General features: G+C 44.7%; 1 protein-coding gene across 1 annotated transcript in view; it reads left to right on the top strand.

The window, feature by feature from the left end:
* Positions 1–20,765, top strand: part of HSF2BP (heat shock transcription factor 2 binding protein) — a 96,892-nt gene that overhangs the window by 38,867 nt on the left and 37,260 nt on the right. The window contains exon 7 of the mRNA XM_028126426.2: positions 19,676–19,779. Coding sequence (XP_027982227.1) covers positions 19,676–19,779 — 104 coding nt within the window. The remainder of the gene's footprint in view (positions 1–19,675; positions 19,780–20,765) is intronic.

The raw sequence follows: 20,765 nt of genomic DNA on the forward strand, positions 1-20,765 counted from the left end.
ACCTCAAAATGAACTTTACATATTTGTTACAGCAGTGTCCCACTGCCAGGTACCCAAATCTGTATTGGGTTCCTACTGGGTAACAAGTCTGGTGGTTAAAACAACACGACCTTCATGGTTCTGTAGGTTGGAAGTCTGAGATGGCTCGCCCAGGTCTCTGACTAGGTCTCTGGCCAAAATCAAGGTGTTGTCCAGGGTGGACTCTTTTCCAGAGGCTCTGGGCAAGAGTGCTTCTAGGAATGTTCAGGTTGCTGGCAAATGCAGTTCCTTGCACTTGTAGGACTTAGGCCCCTGTTCCTCGCTGGCTGTCACGTGGGGGCTTTTTTAGCTTCTGGTGCTGACCGAATTTCTGATCATATGAGCCACCCATCTTCGAGCTCCGGCAGCTCACTGAATCCTTCTTACACTTGGGAGCTCTCGGACTTCCTCTTCTGCTACCAGCTAGAAAGAATGCTGTGCTTTTGATGGGCTTATGGGTTTAGTTAGGCATCACGGGATAAACTTCCTTTTGATGAACTCAGAGTCACCTGAGGAGTCACGTCAGTTACGTTTGCAGTGACTCTCTGCCATAGAACTGACCACTGCCAGGGTGTTACATTGTGTTCAGGCCGGGGACTAGGGCAGGAGATGTTGGGCCGTTTTAGGATTCTGCCTACCACACTGTTCATTCTGGGTGGGTGCTTTTCCTCCTTGGAACATTGTTTCTAATAGCTTCTTTAAAGTCTCTTGTCATTTTGGTCTGGTGTCTCTTGGTTGTTTTTTCCCATACGAGTTGGGATTTTTCCCATTTCTTCATGTGCTGAGTAATTTGGGGTTGTATTGTGGACATTTGAATATTGTGAGACCCTGGGTCTTGTTGAAACTGTGGAGAATGTTGATGTTTTTGTTTGAGCAGGCAGTCCGCCTGGTTGGGTCCAGGTCACAAGCTCTGACCAGCCTTCTGGGTATCGTGCTTTCAGGGTCCCTTCCAGCTTCAGAACTGGCCTCTGGTGCCACCCGTGCCAGCCTGACACCTGGGTCATTGCTGGCGACTTACCCTCAGGCTGCGGTGTGCTGTTCGTGATTGGACTCACATGTGCACAGCCTGGTGTGAGGCCAGGGGTTCTGAAGAGCCTTGTGAGGTTACCTGCCCGATCTCTTTACTCTCCGCCGTGTGCTGGGTACTTGTTAGTTACCGTCCTTGGCCTGGAGAGCTGGGGTTCCACGTGCCCTGCTGTGTCTGACTTCCGCAGCTTCCAGGGCTGGGGAAGATTTCCTTCCCACACAGCCGCGGTGATGTGGGGGCCCCACGCCCTGCAGGGCCCCTTCCTGATACTCCAGCCTGAGTGGCGCTCTGTGCAAGTCAGTGCTGCGCCTGGGCTTGGGGGCTGAGTGGTAAACTTGCTGCTGGGTTGCTGGTTCTTGCAATTCTGGACTTCTTCCCAGTCTGCCTGCTTGCTCCTGTTTACTTTTCTGGGGTTTCGTGGAGCTGCTCCTTATCTTCTGTTCAGAATTCATAGCCGTGTTCAGTGGAAGCAGGAGGGTGGGCTGTGACTCCTACCTTATCTGGAAGCAGATTCTCGGGTCTGTTCTGATATTTTGTGCTAACAAATACATGTCCATGAGCAATATGTAATACAACATGATGTCTAACTCGTGGTTTTGTGTATGTTTTTACACGTGGCTCTGTGGATCTAGTTAATTCCTTTTACATATCTTGCATGAGAGAAGGTGTGACATTTGGGTCATTTTATCCCTGATGGGCACTAGGTTATTTTCGGGTTTTACTCCTCACGTGGAGTGGTGTAGTGAGCATCTGTGGCAAATACCTCCTTGCTCACCTGTGTGAGCACTTCTCTAGGAGCTGTCCCTGAAGTGCAGTATTTGAGAAGGAAGGAAAGCACACTTTCACGTTGATAAGATGCTGCCAAACAGGTCACCAAAGCCTGCACTTCACCCACACGGTAACAGTGTTCTGGGTCTCCCACACCTTCCTCAATGCTTCATTCTTAGTTACTGTCTTAATAAAGAATGCTTGTGTTCTCTACATCTGTCTGCCTATCTCGAGATGGGTATTACCAGTGAGGTTGAAACTCTGCACAGGTTCAGAACAGGTTTTTTTCCTGTGAATTACCTGTTCATGTCTGTTGCCTGTTTTCTGTTGGGTTGTATTTTTTACGACTTTCTGTTGTTTTTTATGTGTTCTGGATACTACACCATTGTTTGCATCTGTGGTCTGTACAAAGTCAGTGTTTATGGGGCCAGTCAGCCCCCTGCTCCACTTCCGAGGCAAGGCTTTGTGTGGGGCTGCAACTCTTCTAGTCTCTGTGGTTCCAGCACATGGAGCTTTGTGCCTTTGCATCTTAGGCAGCCCTTGTCCTGCAATGGGAGATGGGCAGACTTGCATTCAGAGACATTTGCTTGCTTTCTTCGCAGTTTTCCATCTGCCAAGGGAGCAAAGCCCATGTATGGACTGTTCACCTCAAACCCCACTTGGGATCTCTGCGTGCACCGTCCCTAAGCGGCTCTTCTCACTTCATAATCTCTGGCCGCCTTCTGATTTGCATGCTGCTTGGTCATGTTTTTTGTCACTGCTCACTCCTGACCTGGAGTCCTCTGGAACCAGGACCTTTCTTGTACTGCAAGTAAACTTCTCTTTTTGGCCTCTCTCTCTGGACTGTAACTTGCCTCTTTCCTGGGGATTTTGCTTTTCTTTTCACCTCTGTGATCAAAGGCTACTCATTTTCAGCAGTTTGGGTGCCTCAGACCCAGAGATGGGGATTTTTAAAAAAAAGACTTAAATTTTTTAGAGCAGTTTTGGTTTCACAGCAAAATTTGGAGGAAGATACAGAGATTTTCCATATACCCTCTGCCTCCACACATGCATAGTCTTTTCCACTGTCAACATCACTCACCAGAATGGCTTTTTTTTTTTTTTTGCCAACAGTGAACCTATACTGACATATCATAATTATCCAAAGACCATAGTATACCTGAATTTAATCTTAGTGCTGTACATTCGGTTGGTTTGGGCCAATGTGTTATGACATACATTCATCAGTGCGATAACATACAGAGTGTTTTCACTGCCCTAGAAATCTGTTGTGTTCTACCTGTTCCTCTTTCCTCCCCCCGCCCCTGCAACCATGGACCCTTTACCATCTCCGCGGTTGTGCCTTTGCCAGAGAGTCCTGTTGCTGGAATCACACAGGACGCTGCCTTCTCAGACTGGCTCTGTCACTCAGTGATCCGCACTCACGGTCCCTCCGTGTCTTCTCATGGCTTTGAGTTTTAAGAGTTCTTTGTATATTTTGGACAATATTCCTTTATCAGATATGTCTTTTGCAAATACTTTCTCTCAGTCTGTAGCTTGTCTTCTTAGTTTCCTGACATGGTCTTTCAGAGAAGTTTTTAATTTTAATGAAGTCCAGCTTATCAATTATTTTTTTCACAGCTCTTGGTGTTGTGTCTACAGCAGGCATCACTGTATGGGTCATAGATGTTCTCTTATGTTATTCCCTGGGAGCTTTATAGTTTTGCATTTTAGATTTGGGTCTGTGATTCACTTTGAGGTAATTTTTGTGAAGCATGTAAGATTTGTATCCAGATTCATTTTTGTGTGTGTGGACATCCAGTTGTCCACTTCAACAACAAGTGCCACTTGTTGAAGAGACTCTCTTCACTCCTTGTGTTGCCTTTGTTTCTTTGTCAAGGATCCGTTAGCTATATTTGTGTGAGTCTATTACTGAGCTCTCTTCTGTTCCATTGATCTATTTGTCTTTTCTGTCACCAGTACCCCACTGTTTTGATCACTGTAGCTTCATGGTGAGTCTTGAAGTCAGGTAGTGTTGGTCCTATACCTTTGTTCTTCTTCAGTGCTGTGTTGGCTATTTTGGGCCTTTTGCCTCTCCGTATAACCTTAGAATCAGTTTGCTAATATCCACAAAATAACTTGCTGGGATTTTGATTGGGATTGCATTGCATCTACAGATCAAGTTGGGAAGAGCTGACACCTTGACAATGTTGAGTCTTCCTATCCATGAAAGTGGAATCAATCTACCTATCTTTCTTTTTTTTAAAGATTTATTTATTTGAGAGAGAGAGAGTGAGGAGGGGCAGAGGGAGAGGGAGAGAGAAACTCCAGCAGACTCCTCACTGAGCTCAGAGCCTGATGCAGGACTGGCTCTCAAGACCCTGAGATCATGACCTGAGCTGAGCCCAAGAGTTGAACGCTGAACCAGCTGTGCCACCCAGGGGCCCCAGTCTGTCTATCTTTCTCCCTTCCCTTCCCTCCCCTCCCCTCCCCTCCCCTCCCCTTCCCTTCCCTTCCCTTCCCTTCCCTTCCCTTCCTTTCTTTTTTCTCCTTTCTTGTCTGTCTTTCTGTCTTCCATTTATTTAGTTCTTTGGTTCATCAGAGTTTTGTAGTTTTATTCATACAGATCTTTTACATATCTTGTTAGATATATACCTGAGTATTGAATTTTTAGGGCTTGCTAATGTGAATGGTATTGCATTTTTAATCTCAAATTCTACTCGTACATTGTTGGTATATAGGAAAGCAATTGACTTTTGTATGGTTACTGGCATCCTGAAAACTTGCTATAATCTTATTAGTTCTAGGAGGTTTTTTTGGTTGATTCTTTTAGATTTTCTACATAGATGATTATGTCATCTGTGGACAAAGACAGTTTTCTTTCTTTCTTCCCAATCTGTATACCTTTTTTAAAAAAAGATTTATTTGAGAGAGTGCATGCATGTGTGTGTGTGTGAGCAGGGGGAAGGGCAGAGGGAGAGGGAGAGGGAGAGGGAAAGAAGCAGACTCTCCGCTGAGCTCAGAGCTCCACGCAGGACTCAGTCTCATGACCCTGAGATCATGACCTGAGCCAAAACTAAGAGTTGGAGGCTTAGCCAGCTGAGCCACCAGGTGCCCCAATCTGTCTTTTGTCCTGTCCTCTCCGTGCAGATCCGTGCCCGGCAAGGAGGCCAACGCAGGGCTCGGGCTCACAACCCTGAGATCATGACCTGAGCTGAAACCAGTTTGTCAAGTGTGTCCAGTAAACTATTCCTAGTTTACTGAGAGTTTTTATCATGAATGGATGTTGGATTTTGTCAAATGCTTTTTCTGCATCTATTGATATGATTTTGTGATTTTTTCTTTTTTAGTCTATTGATGTGATGGATTACATTAATTGGTTTTCAAATACTGAACCAGCCTTGCATACCTAGGATAAAGGCCACTTGGTCACGGTGTATAATTCTGTTTACGCATTTTTGGATTCAATTTGCTAATATTTTGTTGAGGATTTTTGCATCTGTGTTGATGAGAGGTATTTGTCTATAGGTTTCTTGTCTTTATCTGGTTTTGGTATTTGGGTAATGCTGTTCTCATAGAATGAGTTAGGAAATATTCTCTGCTTCTGTCCTCTTAAAGAGATTGTAGAGAATTAGTATAATTTCTTCCTTAAATATTTGGTAGAATTCACCAGTGAACCCATCTGGGCCTGGTGTTTTCTGTTTTGGAAGCTTATTAATTATTGACTCAATTTCTTTAATAGATAAAGGCCTATACAGATAATCTGTTTCTTCTTGTGTGAGTTTTGACAGACTGTGTCTTTCAAGGAACAGGTCCATTTCACCCAGGTTATCCAATTTGTGGACATTGAGTTATTCCTAGTATTGGTTATTATCCTTTCAATTTCCGTGGGATTTGTAGTGATGTCCCTTTTTTCCGTTTCTTTTTTTTTTGTTTTTTTTAAAGATTTTATTTATTTATTTGAGAGAGAGAGAATGAGAGACAGAGAGCATGAAAGGGAGGAGAGTCAGAGGGAGAAGCAGACTCCCTGCTGAGCAGGGAGCCCGATGCGGGACTCCATCCAGGGACTCCAGGATCATGACCTGAGCCGAAGGCCGTCGCTTAACCAACTGAGCCACCCAGGCGCCCCCTTTTTTCCGTTTCTGATGTTAGTAATATGTATCCTCTGTCAAAGAAACAGCTTTTGGTTTTCTTGATTTTTTTTTTTCCTACTGGTTTCTGTATTCAATTTCATTGATTTCTGCTTTAATTATTTGTTTCTTCTGCTTATTATGGACTTAATTTGTTTTTATTTTTTGTGGTTTCCTGAGGTGGAAACCTAAATGATTGATTTTTAGATCCTTCTTCTTTTCTAACATGTATCCAGTACTATAAATTTCCCTCTGAGCACTGCTTTTGCTGCATCTCACAAATTTGGTAAATTGTATTTTCATTTTCATTTAGTTCAAAATATTTTTTTTTAAGATTTTATTTATTTATTTGACAGAGAGAGGACAGTGAGAGAGGGAACACAAGCAGGAGAAGGAGAAGGAGGAGCAGGCTTCCCGCGGAGCAGGGAGCCCGGGGTGGGGCTTAACCCCAGACCCTGGGATCACGACCTGAGCTGAAGGCAGACGCTTGATGACTGAGCCACCGAGGCGCCCCAGTTCAAAATATTTTTAAATTTCTCTTGAGACTTCTTCTTTGATCCATGTGTTATTTAGAAGTATGTTGTTTAATTTCCACGTACTCAGGGATTTTCCAGTTATCTTTCTGTTACTGATTTCTAGTTGAGTTTCACTGTGGTCTGAGGGGTGTTAAAGTCTCTAATTATAATAGTGGGTATATCTATTTCTGTTTGCAATTCTTTTGCCTCACATAGTTTAACGCTCTGTTGTTAGGTGCATGTATGTTAAGGATTGTTACATCTTCTTGAAGGATGGACCCTCTTATCATGTGATACCGTTCTTTATCCCTGGTAACTTCCTTTGTTCTAAAGTTGCTGTGTCTGAAATTAACATAGCTGCTCCTACTTTCTTTCAGTTGGTGTTAAAATGGTATATTTTCCTCCATCCACTTACTTCTAATCTATATTTTTTTAGCAGGGGAGAAGGGGAAGAGGCAGAGGGAGGGAGAGAATCTTAAGCAGGCTTCATGCCCAGCACAGAGCCCAGTGTGGGGCTTGGTCTCATAGCCCTGAGATCATGACCTGAGTCGAAACCAAGAGTCGAATGCTTAACTGACATAGTCACCCAGGTGCCCCACTTTTAATCTATACTTATCTTTATATTTAAAGTGGGTTTCTCGAAGACTGCATACAGTTGAACTGTGTCTTTGATCCACTCTGACGGTCAGTCTCTCCATAGGTGCGTTTGGACCATTGACGGACGGTCACAGTGATGACTGATACTGTTGGACTAATGTCGACCACACCCGTGACTCTTCTCTGTTTGTTGCCCTTGGTCTTTGTCCTGTTTTTGTCTTCCCCTCTTTCTCTGCCTTGCATGGTTTTAATTGAGCATTTCATAGGGTTCCGTTTTCTCTCCTTTGGTAGTGTATCATCTAAACTGCTTTTTCACTGGTTTTCGTTGCTGCCCTACAGCCTGCGGTCTGTTTACAACTAATCCACTGCTTTCAGATAACAGTGTGTCAGCTCCCAGGTGGTAGGAGTGCCTTCTGGTCACGTGGTGGTCCTGATTCCTACCCCCGTGCCTCCAGTGTCCTGCTGCCACGCACTTCCTTACCTGCAAGTCGTGATCATTGACTGACTTCGTGCCTGTTATTTTGAATGAACTGCTGATCAAGTAAGAATAAGAAAAGCAAGTTTTTACTTTTTCCTTCACTTATTCCTTCTTCAGACCTCTTCCTTTTTTTGATTAGACTTGAGTCCTGACTTATGTTCCTTTTCTCTAAAGAGCTTTTAACATTTCTTGCAAGGCAGGTCTATCGGCAGCAAATTCCAATTTTTGTCTAAGAAAGTCTTCATTTCTCCTTCATTTTTTTTTTAAAGATTTTATTTATTTGTCAGTGAGAGAAAGAAAGAGAACAAGCAGGGGGAGCTGCAGGCAGAGGGAGAAGCAGGCTTCCCACTGACCAGGGAGCCTGATGTGGGGCTTGATCCCAGGACTCCGGGATCATGACCTGAGCTGAAGACAAGATGCTCAACTGACTGAGCCACCAGGCACCCTTCTCCTTTATTTTTTAAAGGATAATTTCACTGGATGCAGGCGTCTAAGTTTTTTTTTTTTTTTCCCTTTTGACACTTTAAATATTTCGCTCTCCTCTCTGAGGAGAAGCTGGTGTAATTCTTGTCTGTGGTCCTGTGTAGGTAGGTGTTTTTTTCCTTTGGCTTCGTTCAGGATTTTTTTCTTTATCTCTGATTTTCTGCAGTTTGGAAATGATGTGCGCAGGTGTAGTTGATTTTTGCACTTACGCTGCTTGCTGTTTTCTGAGCCTCCTGGGGCGGTGGTTTGGTGTCTGACGGTAGTTTAGGGGATTCTCAGTCATTATTGCTTCAGGTACGTCTTCTGCTTTCTCTCTTGCTTCTCCTCTGCTGTTCCCACCTCACAGAGGTCATACTTCCGTGTCGTCCCACAGTCCTTGGGTGTTCTGCTCTGGTTTTTGGTCTTTGTTCCCTTTGTGTTGCAGTTTTGCAGGTTTCTGTTGATATATCCTCCAGCTCAGAGATGCTTTCTCAGCCATGTCCAGTCCACTAAGAAGCCCATCAAAGGCATTCTTCATTTCTGTTACAGTGTTTTTGTCTCTACTGTTTTTTTCTGGTGCTTTCTTAGGATTTCCATCTCTCTGTTTACATTTGCCCATCTGTTCTTGCATGTTGTCTGCTTTATCCATCAGAGCCTCTGGCATATTAGTCAGAGTTGTTCTGAATTCCTGGCCTGATAATTCCAACATGTCGGCCATGTCTGGTTCTGTTGTGTGCTCTGTTTGCAAATGTGTTCTTTAGCCTTTTGCCTTGTGATTTTTTTTTTTCTTGATAGCCAGACATGATGTCCTGGGAAGGAACTGCTGTAAATAACCTTTAGTACTGTGGTGGTGAGGTGTTGGGAGGGAGGGATGCATTCTGTAGTCCTGTGATCAGGGCTCATGCTTCCAGTGAGCCTTTGCCTCTGGACTTGGAACTTCACAAGTGTTTCTCAGTTTTTTCTTCCCCCTGCCCCCCTTAAGTGGAAGAGGATTGTTGGAGTGGGCTAGTGTTGGTTATTTCCTTTCCCTAGGTCAGTTAGGCTCTGGTTGACTGGTTTCCCCTGAGGGCAGGCCTTGTTGGGAAGAACAGAGTGCCTGGGTATGTGTCAGAGTGGGTGCTTTTCCACTGTGCCTGCTCTGGAAGCCTGATTGGGCTCCTGGAGGTACGTGTCACACTATTGTGGAGACCTACATGACTGAGTCCCTTTGGACGTGTTAATTCTCACACTTGTCTATGCCGAGCCTCTGGAGGTTCACGATGTCAGCTCAGGTTTCCTGCCCCTGCTTATGTTCCTGCAGTGGCTTCTGCTCATGACCCTGTGCTCCAGTAAGCTGTGACCCCCCCCTATACTCACCTGTCTCTCTCTCTCTCATCTTGGGGGTAACAGTTTGCCCTGTGTCCTCCCCAGTTCTTGGGATCTAAGAGGAGTTGATTTTTCAGTGTGTTGAGCTTTTTACTTATTGTTAGGATGGCGTGGTGGCCTCCAGCTCCTGCATGTGCAGAACTGGAAACTGTTAAGTCCTAGCTTTCATTCTTTTTTTTTAAGATTTTATTTATTTATTAGAGCACATGAGTGGGGGGCGGGGCAGACTCCCTGCTGAGCAGGGAGCCCGATGCGATGCGGGACTCCATCTCAGGACCCTGAGATCATGACCTGAGGCGAAGGCAGATGCTTCACCAACTGAGCCACCCAGGCGCCCCCTGGCTTTCATTTTTAAAGTCCATTTAAAAAAAGTCATTTCTTTTCCACTTCATATTAAACCTTTTCCTTCTTCAGAATTCAAGCAGCCAGGATCTCCCTGTCCACCCTTGCTTCCCCTTGTCCAATCAGCAAGCACTGGGGTTGTGGCTTCCTCTGTCCGCCATTCCCTGCTGTCTTGAATGACTTGATCATGTATGTGGATGATTCTTTCAATACTCTGATGTCAGGGTTGCTTGCCTTTCTCAGCTCCAGAGATAGTTGGTGCTCTACACTGTGAATAATCCAGTCTTGTGGCCACAGTCTGGCCTTTGTTCAGCCCCTGAAATGGCAGACCCCACTGCAGCGCTTAGGTCCGTACTGTCTCTATTCCTTCTCTGCTCATCGCTCCCCTAGCCCTGCTGAGAGCGCCTGCTCCTCACCACTCCTCTTCCCTCCTGACTACCCCACCATCTTCCCCAGCCTCCCCTTGCATCTAGCGTACCGGGATTCCATTATGGAGCACATCCGTCAGCAGCCTCAGGTCCCTCGCCACCGTTTGCTGACGCTGCAGCCTTGGACCAGCCGTTGGCCTCCTTTCCTGCAGCCTGGGCTGCACAGTGATGCTGGACAAGAAGGTTCCCAGTGCAGCCACACCATCTCACCCTCTCCTGGTCCGGAGCTCCTGTCGGACCCCTGTCTATGTCCTCATCAGTCTCCACTCTGGTCTTCACAGTGGCTAGGTCAGACTTCAGATTCTCTGACCTTGGCCATTTTGCTGTTCCTCAGTCCTCTGCAGATGGGCTCCCAGCAGAGGCTTTCCTTCCTGCTCCCCAGGGAGAATTGGGGGTGTGGGTGTAAGCTTACTCATTGCAGCTGCCTCATTGGTACCCAGCCCCCCTCACTTTCTTCTCTCACATGGTAGAGGAATCTGTGGCCTCTGGGGTTCTTGGGTGAGTGGTCCTGCTACCTCTGGTTTTGATTAGCTGCCCTCTGGGGTTTTGCTCAGTTAGTTGTCATCTCTTGCTTCAGCATTTTCAAATTCCCCCTCTCTACTGGCTCCTCTTCAGCCCTTTTTCTCCCAGTTGTGCTTTGACAAGCTTAATCAGGGCCCGTCTGCCTGCTCTGCTCGAGTTTGGGTGGCCTTGGGTTTACCATGACATGACATGACAAGACACATTTCCCAGGATCAAGGGTGGCTCATGGTGCCCTGTTCCTTTTGCTTCCTCTTGAAGTCCCTGTGGGCCGGTGGCCTTGGAAGAGACTTGATTCTACTCTGGGACCCCGGGCTGTCTCTTCGGTGGCACATACCCACAGGGTAACAAGTGGGACATTCTTGTGACTCGGCCTCAGTGAGTTCTTTCAGTGTCCTGTCCCGTTGGGCTGTATAATTTCCCACTTGCCCTGATTTATCTGCTTGTTTTGGGGGAAGATTCTCCAAATCTAGAAACTTCTGATATCTGGCGGCCACATGCACCTGCTGACACTCGGCCTCTTGAGGTGCTTTGTGCTGGATGGCAGGACTGCTGTCTGCGGCAGTGGTGTATCTCCTAAGCCTTGGCCTCCAGGCCTCCAAGGGGAGCACCTTCCTGCCGCACCAGCCAGGGCTGCTGCGCTCTCTGTGGGCAGTTCTCACATTGACCACAGCCTCTTAGGTGCCAGCGTGCAGCCCGGGCCGGCCCTAGACCAGGCTCCGTCCGCCAAGACTGGGGAGTTCAGTGCCACCAGGTGGTGGCAGGCCCCTGTCCACCTGTTCTCCCCCAGCAATCAGGCATGCTGTGTCAGGAGCTCCCCTGTCACCACTGGCATCCATTCTTGTCCTCCACCTCCAGCCACAGGTCGCCCAGGCATGCACACAGCATCTGGGGTTGCACCCTGACCTTGGGGTTGCAGAGGGCCACTGTGCGTCATACTGGCACTGAACCTGGCTTGGACCCTGAGCCTCTCTTGGTGGTGTCTCATCTCTACTGACACTGGTGTTGCCTTTGTCCTTGACACTCAAGAGCTGGACAAACACAATTTTTGTTTTATGTGCGAGATCTGGATTTCAGGAATCAGGTCAACTCCCGGCCTTTCTAAGTACCCACTATTTCTTTTGTATTTAATTTTCTCATTAATTGTTTCTCATTGCCTATCCTTCACTATGATTTTACCAACCTTATTGAACAGACCATGAGAGGCCTTTTAGCATCTTGTTCCAGCTGCTACTTAGGGTCACACCTGTTGGAGATGTCATTAGATGGGTTTGTTGGAGGCCCAGGGTTGGAGGTGGCTTCCCAGCTGGAGAGAGGAGACCTCAGGCAGGGCGAGCTATTGGAGGTTGCCAGGGAGGGTTTATCCACATTCCTGAATGAAGACCACTGGTTCTCAGCATAACACTATTCCCAGACTTGGGGATGAGATGCACATTCTGTGAAGGGAATGTGTTTACTCTGTACCAACCATAGGTTATTGACATGGCACATTTTCCTGTTCAGGGCCCAGGGAGTATATGGTGTGTATGGTCAGGGAAGGCTGGAGAGGACAGCAACTCTGCAAAGGTGTTTCTTGCCTGGGCACATAGGGGTGGAAGATTATAGAAATGCTCCTGGAGTGGGGGTGTCCTTGGATGTGCTACTTGAAGAAGTTGTTTGTTGGTTTATGCCTCCACTCAGCGACTTCCCAGTGGTCATCAGCATGGTTCAGTCAGTGAGAAGTCCTGCAGGTGAAATTTCCCAGGGCCTTTGCTGCAGAACCAGCTTGTGAGCTCTGTAGGGAAACCAGTTCGTATTTTATAACCAAGCTAGCATTATTATATCTTTGAACAGATGTAGCTCTGAGTGGTTGTAGCTATATTTGCAGAGCTGAGCCTCCTTGAGTGATGATTCACCATCATAAGGACCAGCGGGCTGATTTTTCCCACAGAATCCCAGTTTCCAAAGAAGAGAAAACTTGTCTGGGATAGTCAGAACTCAGACTGTATTTTATAAAGGTGATTCTAGAACCATTTCCACAGAATGTCTTTGTGGCAGTGCCTTAGAACTACCCTGAGGACACTGAGCTTGGAGAGTGAAGTCTAAAAGTGCATTCAGTGGGTGCTCTCCTTTCTCTCCTCCACGTGCTGTAAACTTCTGGATGACATAGACTCTACTTCGGCTCTGTTTTCCTAAGACCTAATACACAGAAAGTGCTCAGCAAATGATGCTAAATGAGCATGTGAGATACAGACATTCACTTTCTGGGTTATGGTTATATCTTATTTGTTGTTAAAAGTCATACAGAGTGTTACCATGCATTTGGGTGGCCTGAAACCTTCACATAAGGAACAGCTTAATTCCAGTTGAAAAGAAGTCTCTAAACATGATTGGGTTTTCTTAGTCATTTCCAATCAAAACTTTATTAATTCTAGGTAGTAAGAAAGTTATTATTAAGGACAGTTATATTTCTAGGATGTTGGTTAATAGTTAAATATTTTGAAGAGGGAAGTACATTTTGAGGACAAATCTTAGATTATGTTCAAATTCCTTAGAGTCAGCAGCATTTCCAGATATTAACACAGATCATCTCCAAGCTTCTGAAATGTCTCTCTAACGTTCGGGGTTTGGGAACTACTTCCCAAAGTATTATTTTTATTTTATATTATTATTTATATTATTATTATTTTTCAGGCGGTAGGGCTTTCAGCCACAAAATGTTTAACACCCAGTGAATTGGTCTAGTACGAAGTTGTCAATTGATGGGTGGTGGTTTGAATATAACCTTGATTCTTCTGAACGGTATTTTTAGGGTTTCATGCTATCTAGTTTGATCACTTTATGTATATTTTTTAAAAAATGAAAAATCTGTATTTGGCATTTTCATTAAGAAAAAGGCAAATAATCTAATACACATATGGGCAAAAGAGATAATGAGGCAGTTCACAAAGGAAACACTGGCAAGCTTCATAAGTATGGAAAAGATTCTTGAGTTCAATTGTAATGCAAATTATAACCATAATGAAAAAAACTTTTCATTCTATTTCACTGGAAAAAATCAGTATCTAACAGTTACGAGCTTTGGAGAGATGTGAGGCCAGAGAAAGATTACACCTGTCCACTCTGCTGGTGGGAGGGAGATGGAGGCCGGTGGGCAGCATCTGTTGAGGTTAATATGCTCATGCCAAGGACAGGTAATCCCCTTTTGATACATACTCCAGAAAAAGTTTTAGCTTATGAACACTAGGACGCTTGTGCAGAAACGTCATAGCATCTGTGTTTGAAATAGCATGTGCTGGGAAGTTACCATGTAGAATAGGTAAATAGATTGTGATCAATTAATGTTGGGATGCATCAGGGAAAATACATTATTACTATACAAGTCAGTGTAGACACATATCTCCCCCCAGTGTGGAAGATTACGTATGGTATGCTGCCACTGATACAGACATGGATGATGGAGTTGCTGGGCTCTGCACATGTGCTGTGAAGGCATCTAGAAGTGCATGTCATGTGACAGACGGAGGTGTTGGCTCGCACCCTTCTGAAGTGTCTGTGTTCAGACATAGTTCACAAAGGGGATTTGACTATGATGATAAGATTTTCTTTCTTAATCAGGGAGGTGGGTATTGTATTGTTCTTTATATCTTTTTGTGGGCCTTTAATGTAACACGGTAGATAAAAAATAACCTATAGCTATTTTGTTAGGGTTACACACACTGATTTTTAAGTTCTAACTTGAGGGGAGCCACAGAATCTAAAACAAGCAGGTTCTGTAGTTAATTACTGTATTTCTTTAAAAACAAAAAACCAACCAAACAATCCTAAGACCTTTATGGAACCACAAAAGACCCCGAACAGCCAGAGCCACCTTGAAAAAGAAAAGCAAAGCTGGAGACATCACAATTCCAGATTTCAAAGTTACATCACAAAGCTGTAGTGATCAACACAGTATGGTACTGGCACAAAAACAGACACATAAATCAGTGGAACAGAATAGAGAACTCAGAAGTGAATTCACAGCTGTATGGTCAGTTAAAATCTTTGAAAGAGCTGGAAAGAATATCCAATGGAAAAAAAAAGACAGTCTCTTTAACAAATGGGAACACTGGACAGCAATATGCAAAAGAATGAAACTGGACCACTTTCTTGCACCATACACAGAAAGAAATTAAGAATGGATGAAAAACCTAAATGTGAGACTCCAAATCATAAAAATCCCAGAGGAAAACAGTTAGTAAGGCCTCTGACATGGCTGTAGCAACTTCTTTCTAGATATGTCTCCTGAGGCAATGGAAACAAGAGCAAAAATAAACTACGGGGACTTCATCAAAAGCTTTCTCACAGCAAAGGAAACAATTAACAAAACTAAAAAGCAACTTAACAGAATGGGAGAAGATAAATGCAAATGACATATCTGACAAAGGGCTAGTATCCAAAATATATGAAGAACAGATACAACTCAACACCCAAAACACAAATAATCTAATTTAAAAAATGGGCAGAAGACATGGATAGACATTTCTCCCAAGAAGACATACAGAATGCCAGCAAACCTGAAAAGATGCTCAGCATCACTCATCATCAGGGAGATGCAAATCAAAACTACAATGTGATATCATCTCCTACCTGTGAGAAGGGCTAAAATCAACAACAACAAACAGGTGTTGGCGAGGGTGTGAAGAAAGGGGGACCCTTGTGCACTTTTTTTTTTTAAGATTTTATTTATTTGAGAGACAGCACAAGTAGGGGAGGGGCAGAGGGAGAGGGACAAGCAGACTCCCACTGAGCCAGGAGCTGAGATGCGGGGCTCAGTCCTAGGACACTGGCATCATGACCTGAGCCGAAGGTAGACGCTTAACCAGTTGAGCCACCCAGGTGCCCCAGCCCTCGTGTACTGTTGGTGGGACTGCAAACTGGGGCAGCCACCATGGAGAACAGTATGGAGGGTCCTCAAAAAGTTAGAAAATAGAACTAACTTACGATCTAGCAATTGCACTACTAGGTATTTACCCAAAGAATACAAAAACACTGATTCAAAGGGATATGTACACCCTGATGTTTATAGCAACATTATCTACAATAGCCAAACTATGGAAACAGCCCAAGTGTGCATCCACTGATGAATGGATAAAGAAGATGTGGTGTATACACAGTGGAATATTACTCAGTCATCAAAAGAATGACATCTTGCCATTTGCAACGACATGGATCAAACTACAGAGAATTATACTAAGTGAAATAAGTCAGAGAAAGACAAATATCATATGATCCCACTCATGTGGAATATAAGAAAACGAATGAGCAAAGGAACAAAAAAAAGGGAGAGGCAAACCAAGAAACAGATTCCACTCTAGAGAACACACTGTTGGAGGGGAGGTGGGCAGGAGGGTAGGGGAAATAGGGGGATGGGGAGTCGGGGGGCACTTGCCCTGATGAGAACCAGGTGATGTATAGAAACATTGAATCCCTATATCGTACACCTGAAACTAATATTACACTGTATGTCAACTAATGAATTTAAATAAAAACTTAAAATTTAATAGGACAGGCACTTGCTCCTATAATTGGCCCATAGTAAATGCTCAATTAAATTTCAAAAAAAGGGATGCCTGGGTGGGTCAGTCTGTTAAGTGTCTGATTCCTGATTTCGGTTCAGGTCATGATCTCAGGGTCTTGGGATTGAGCCCCATGTTGGGTTCCATGCTCAGCATGGAGTCCACTTAGGATTCTCTGTCCCTCTCCCTCTGCCCCTGCACATGTGCTTGCTCACTCTTTCTCTCTCTCAAATAAATAAATAAATTTTTAAAAAATTGGTAGGCCTCTAACTGCCAGGTTCTGCCCACCATTTGGTCTGAAATGTCTGGTTGTATTGCTCTACTATTTGCTTCTCTCTCAAATAACATATACAGTCTTTTTTAAGAATTTTATTGCTCATTGTTCCTTAGCATTACTTGATGGTGGTAATTTGGCTACTTTATATTTTCGTCTAGATGACCGGTTGGTGGCTTTTGTTTCTGGAGGGTGGACATCACAGTTAATGCCTCTTTGTTTGTTTTCATAGCTCGTTTGTTTTGAAGTACCAGGTGTGTTTGTTCTTTGTTGCTTCCAGTTGTAATTCCTTTCAAGATGAATACAAGAGTTCAGTAGCATGACTCAGCTTTGTCGGTCAGAGCATCAGGACAGCGTTCTGACTTCTCACCAGGCCAATCCAGTCAGCCCCAGGCCTGCTACAGCTAGGTGAAGACAGTGTCCTTTTCCTTGAAAGAGAGTTTCTTGTGTTGCTTTTGTAGCATTTCAGATTTGCTGGAATCTTTATGTTAGCCTTGCTTTCTGCCCTTTCCTTGTCAGTGTTGGACGTATCTGCAATGCTCAAGGTCGTAGAGCCTGGCAAGGTGCCTTTTGGAGCCCGTAAATCCGTTTATAACAAATCTTCTGCTTAGCTTCATGGGAGGAAGCAGAATTTGCCTACCTTTTTGGTCACTGGAAGAAAAAGTCTGGCTCCTAGTACTCCAGTAGTTTGGGAAATGACATTTACTTTAACTCTGTGCCAGAAGAGTGGATTGGATGTGCAGTTTCTCTTGACTTTGCAATTGGAAACCTGATAAATTATTTACAAAATATTTGTGGTTAGGATAGAAATCCTGGAACAGAAAGCACTCGAATAAGAAATAGAGAGTTTTTTGGGTTTGCTATTTGCTAAGTCCTCTGCGACCTCAGAGCCATCTCTGGTTTTCTGTGAGATGTAGCCTGGCGATGACACACGGTCTCAGGTGGTTCTGCGGTCATTGCAATAACCTTTGTTCCATCCTAGCCTCTTAACGATGGCTGACTTTGACCAAATATGAATTTTAAAGACATTTATCAATTTTATGAGTCATTTTTGCCCCTTAAAGTTGAGTGGCAGTGAGTGAAGAATTTCAACTGGATGTATTTCCTGGAATTTGCCCCATATTCCAGTTATCACTCAAATGTTAATTTCACCTTTTAAGTTTTGAAGAAGATTAGCTAACTTTATTTTCATTTTTGAAGGCAGGGGTTGCCAACCTTTTCTGTAAAGGGCCAGATAGAGACTGTTTCAGGCTCTGGGGGTCAGCTGGTCTCTGCAGCAGGGGCTCAGCCCTGCTCTTGTAGCATGAAGCCGCGTGGACAACACATTGCATTTTAAGGACTCACCTCCCTGAGTTGGGGATCAGAAGTAAGAACTTCTCTCTTAGAATCCTGGATTGGAGGCCTCAGAAAGCTGTAGTTAAAGGGCTGAATTTTCCTCATGAATACGACCTTTGAACTGCTCTTAATAACTCATGAAATAGATTACTAGTGAATAGATTTTGAATATGTGTAAAAATTGTCAGGGAAACTGGAAAGGATTGGCAGGTTTGGCTTATTTTGTGGCCTGTGAGGAGGCCTAGGATTATAGTCTGAGAAGTGGGCATCACTGCTCTGGAGGGTGCTAGTCTGGTGTTGTCTTCTTGAACCTGGTAGCATTGCCTTACTTTGAAAATGCCCATCAAAATACGGGGAGAAAAAGACTGTCTCTGCATGCTGAGGCTTTCAGTCACTGGGGATTGGTTCACTTTCCATATTTAAACTGAGTGCTTCCTGTGTCCCAGGTCCTGAATAAGCCGTGGCACTTAGAAACCAGCTATTTCGGGGTGCCTGGGTGGCTCAGTCATTAAGCGTCTGCCTTCGGCTCAGGGCATGATCTCAGGGTCCTGGGATCCAGCCCTGCATCGGGCTCCCTGCTCTGCAGGAAGTCTGCTTCTCCCTCTCCCACTCCCCCTGCTTGTGTTCCCTCTCTCACTGTGTCTCTCTCTGTCAAATAAATAAATAAAATCTTAAAAAAAAAAAAAACCAGCTATTTCTTTTTTTTTTTAAAGATTTTATTTATTTATTCATGAGAGACAGAGAGAGAGAGAGAGAGAGAGAGAGGCAGAGGGAGAAGCAGGCTCCCAAGGAGCAGGGAGCCCGATGCGGGACTTGATCCCAGGACCCCGGGATCATGACCTGAGCCGAAGGCAGACGCTTAACCATCTGAGCCACCCAGGCGCCCAGAAACCAGCTATTTCGACAGAAAACTGTAACAAACACTTTCTGTGGCATGCATGTATGCATGTACCACAGTTTATTTAATCAGGCCCTTGTTAATGGCCTGAATCACTATTACTGATTTTTTTTGCCTCAGGCTCCAATGTGTCTTGGCATGACACTTTTTTTTTTTAAAGATTTTGTTATTTGAGAGAGAGAGAAAGCACATGAGGGGGGGAGGGTCAGAGGGAGAAGCAGACTCCCTGCCGAGCAGGGAGCCCGATGCGGGACTCGATCCCGGGACTCCAGGATCATGACCTGAGCCGAAGGCAGTCGGTTAACCAACTGAGCCACCCAGGCGCCCTTGGCATGACACTGTTACTGATCCCATCTTTATTTAAAATTTTGATGTATTGCTTATTATGGGATTTTTGCAGTACTTTTGATTTTTTAAAAATTTGCTTTACAATACATTTAAAAGATCCTGGCTACTGAACATTTTGGCGCCCCTTACATTTGCCCCCAAGCAAGTGCTTTACTCTCTGCACCCTAGTGCGCCCTGCTGGTGCTCTTCATCCCTGATGCTGTGGATTAAACACACTTACGTGGCCTGTGCTGGCTACCCAGACATCATGGATAATGTTCATTGAATGAAAAGATAGGATTAAATTGTAAGCAGCTGAATTGAACTGTTAGAGCACAGTATACTTACGAATCGAGGGCTGCCTGTGTGTAAATGCAGGAGTGGCCTCGGTAAATTTGGTCTTGAGGTTTACTGTGGGACCCTCTCTGCAGTTGTGTCCCTTGATTATGTGCACTTCTACAAGGTGGTTTTCTGTGGGCCTGTTGCTGGAGCTTCCAGTTCTCCTGTAACATCCCAGGGAGCGGTATTATTTCACGTACGTCCTGCCTACAGTGCCTGTCACCCAGCCTGCAGAATGGGGCATCTGCAGCGTAGGAAAGCCCCGTTTATCAGCAGGAGTATTTAGGGTGAGACTTCACGTGGGGCATCATCTCAACCTGTCTTCTTTCCATTTCAGGTTACTGCTGATGTCCCTGTACAACGTGAGCATCAACCTAAAAGGCTTGAAGTACATCAGCGGGAGCCCGGGATTCATCCCGCTGCTGTGGTGGCTTTTGAGTGGTGAGGAGAGGGCTTCCCTGTAAATGTTCTTGTACCGCGCGTGCACCTATTTCTTTCTGGCCAGAGGAAGGTGTGAAGTATTAGAAATATTGGGATTGATTGTCCTAAGGTGTTAGCATTCTTTAAAAAAAGATTTCAAACTATAGAGAACTCAGTGGTGTGCTAGGTTATTTCTAGTTCTGCTTCTGAAGTAGTGCTTTTGGTGTATTTATGATTCTGTGACACAAAGAAAAACTATCTTTAAACATTTATTTTTATTTTTTTTGAAGACTTTTATTTATTAGAGAGAGAGAGAGAGAGCACAAGCAGGGGGAGGGGCAGAGGGAGAAGCAGACTCCCTGCTGAGCAGGGAACCTGATGGGGAACTCGATCCAGGACCCTGGGATCATGACCTGAGCCGAAGGCAGACGCTTCACTGACTGAGCCACCCAGGTGCCCCAAAGAAAGATTATGTTATAAAGCAGCTGGTAAAGGGCATTCACCTGTCCCTTTGTGGACAAAACAGCGCTGTGTGTCGTCCAGGGCTCTGAATGTCAAGTGAAGGAAAGGGGGAGAGAGAAAAGTTTTTGTTTTCTCTGAAATAAAAGCTCTCTCTATGGTTTCTTTTTCTCTCTGACCACTAATTAATTACTTAATTTATATTTTATTTTTGAAAATGTCTATTTCAGTGTAGTTAATACACAGTACTGTATTAGTTTTAGATGTATAATGTGGTGATTTAACACTTCTCTGTATTACTCAGGGCTCATCAAGATAAGTGTCCTCTTACTGCCCATCCCCTGCCCACCTCCCCTCTGGTGACCATCAGTTTGTTCTCTGCCCACCTCCCCTCTGGTGACCATCAGTTTGTTCTCTGCCCACCTCCCCTCTGGTGACCATCAGTTTGTTCTCTGCCCACCTCCCCTCTGGTGACCATCAGTTTGTTCTCTGCCCACCTCCCCTCTGGTGACCATCAGTTTGTTCTCTGCCCACCTCCCCTCTGGTGA

This window comes from Eumetopias jubatus, unplaced genomic scaffold, assembly GCF_037043125.1.
Source record: "Eumetopias jubatus isolate StellerSeaLion01/CBP00866 unplaced genomic scaffold, mEumJub1_p1.0 scaffold_1, whole genome shotgun sequence".
Lineage (NCBI taxonomy): Eukaryota > Metazoa > Chordata > Mammalia > Carnivora > Otariidae > Eumetopias > Eumetopias jubatus.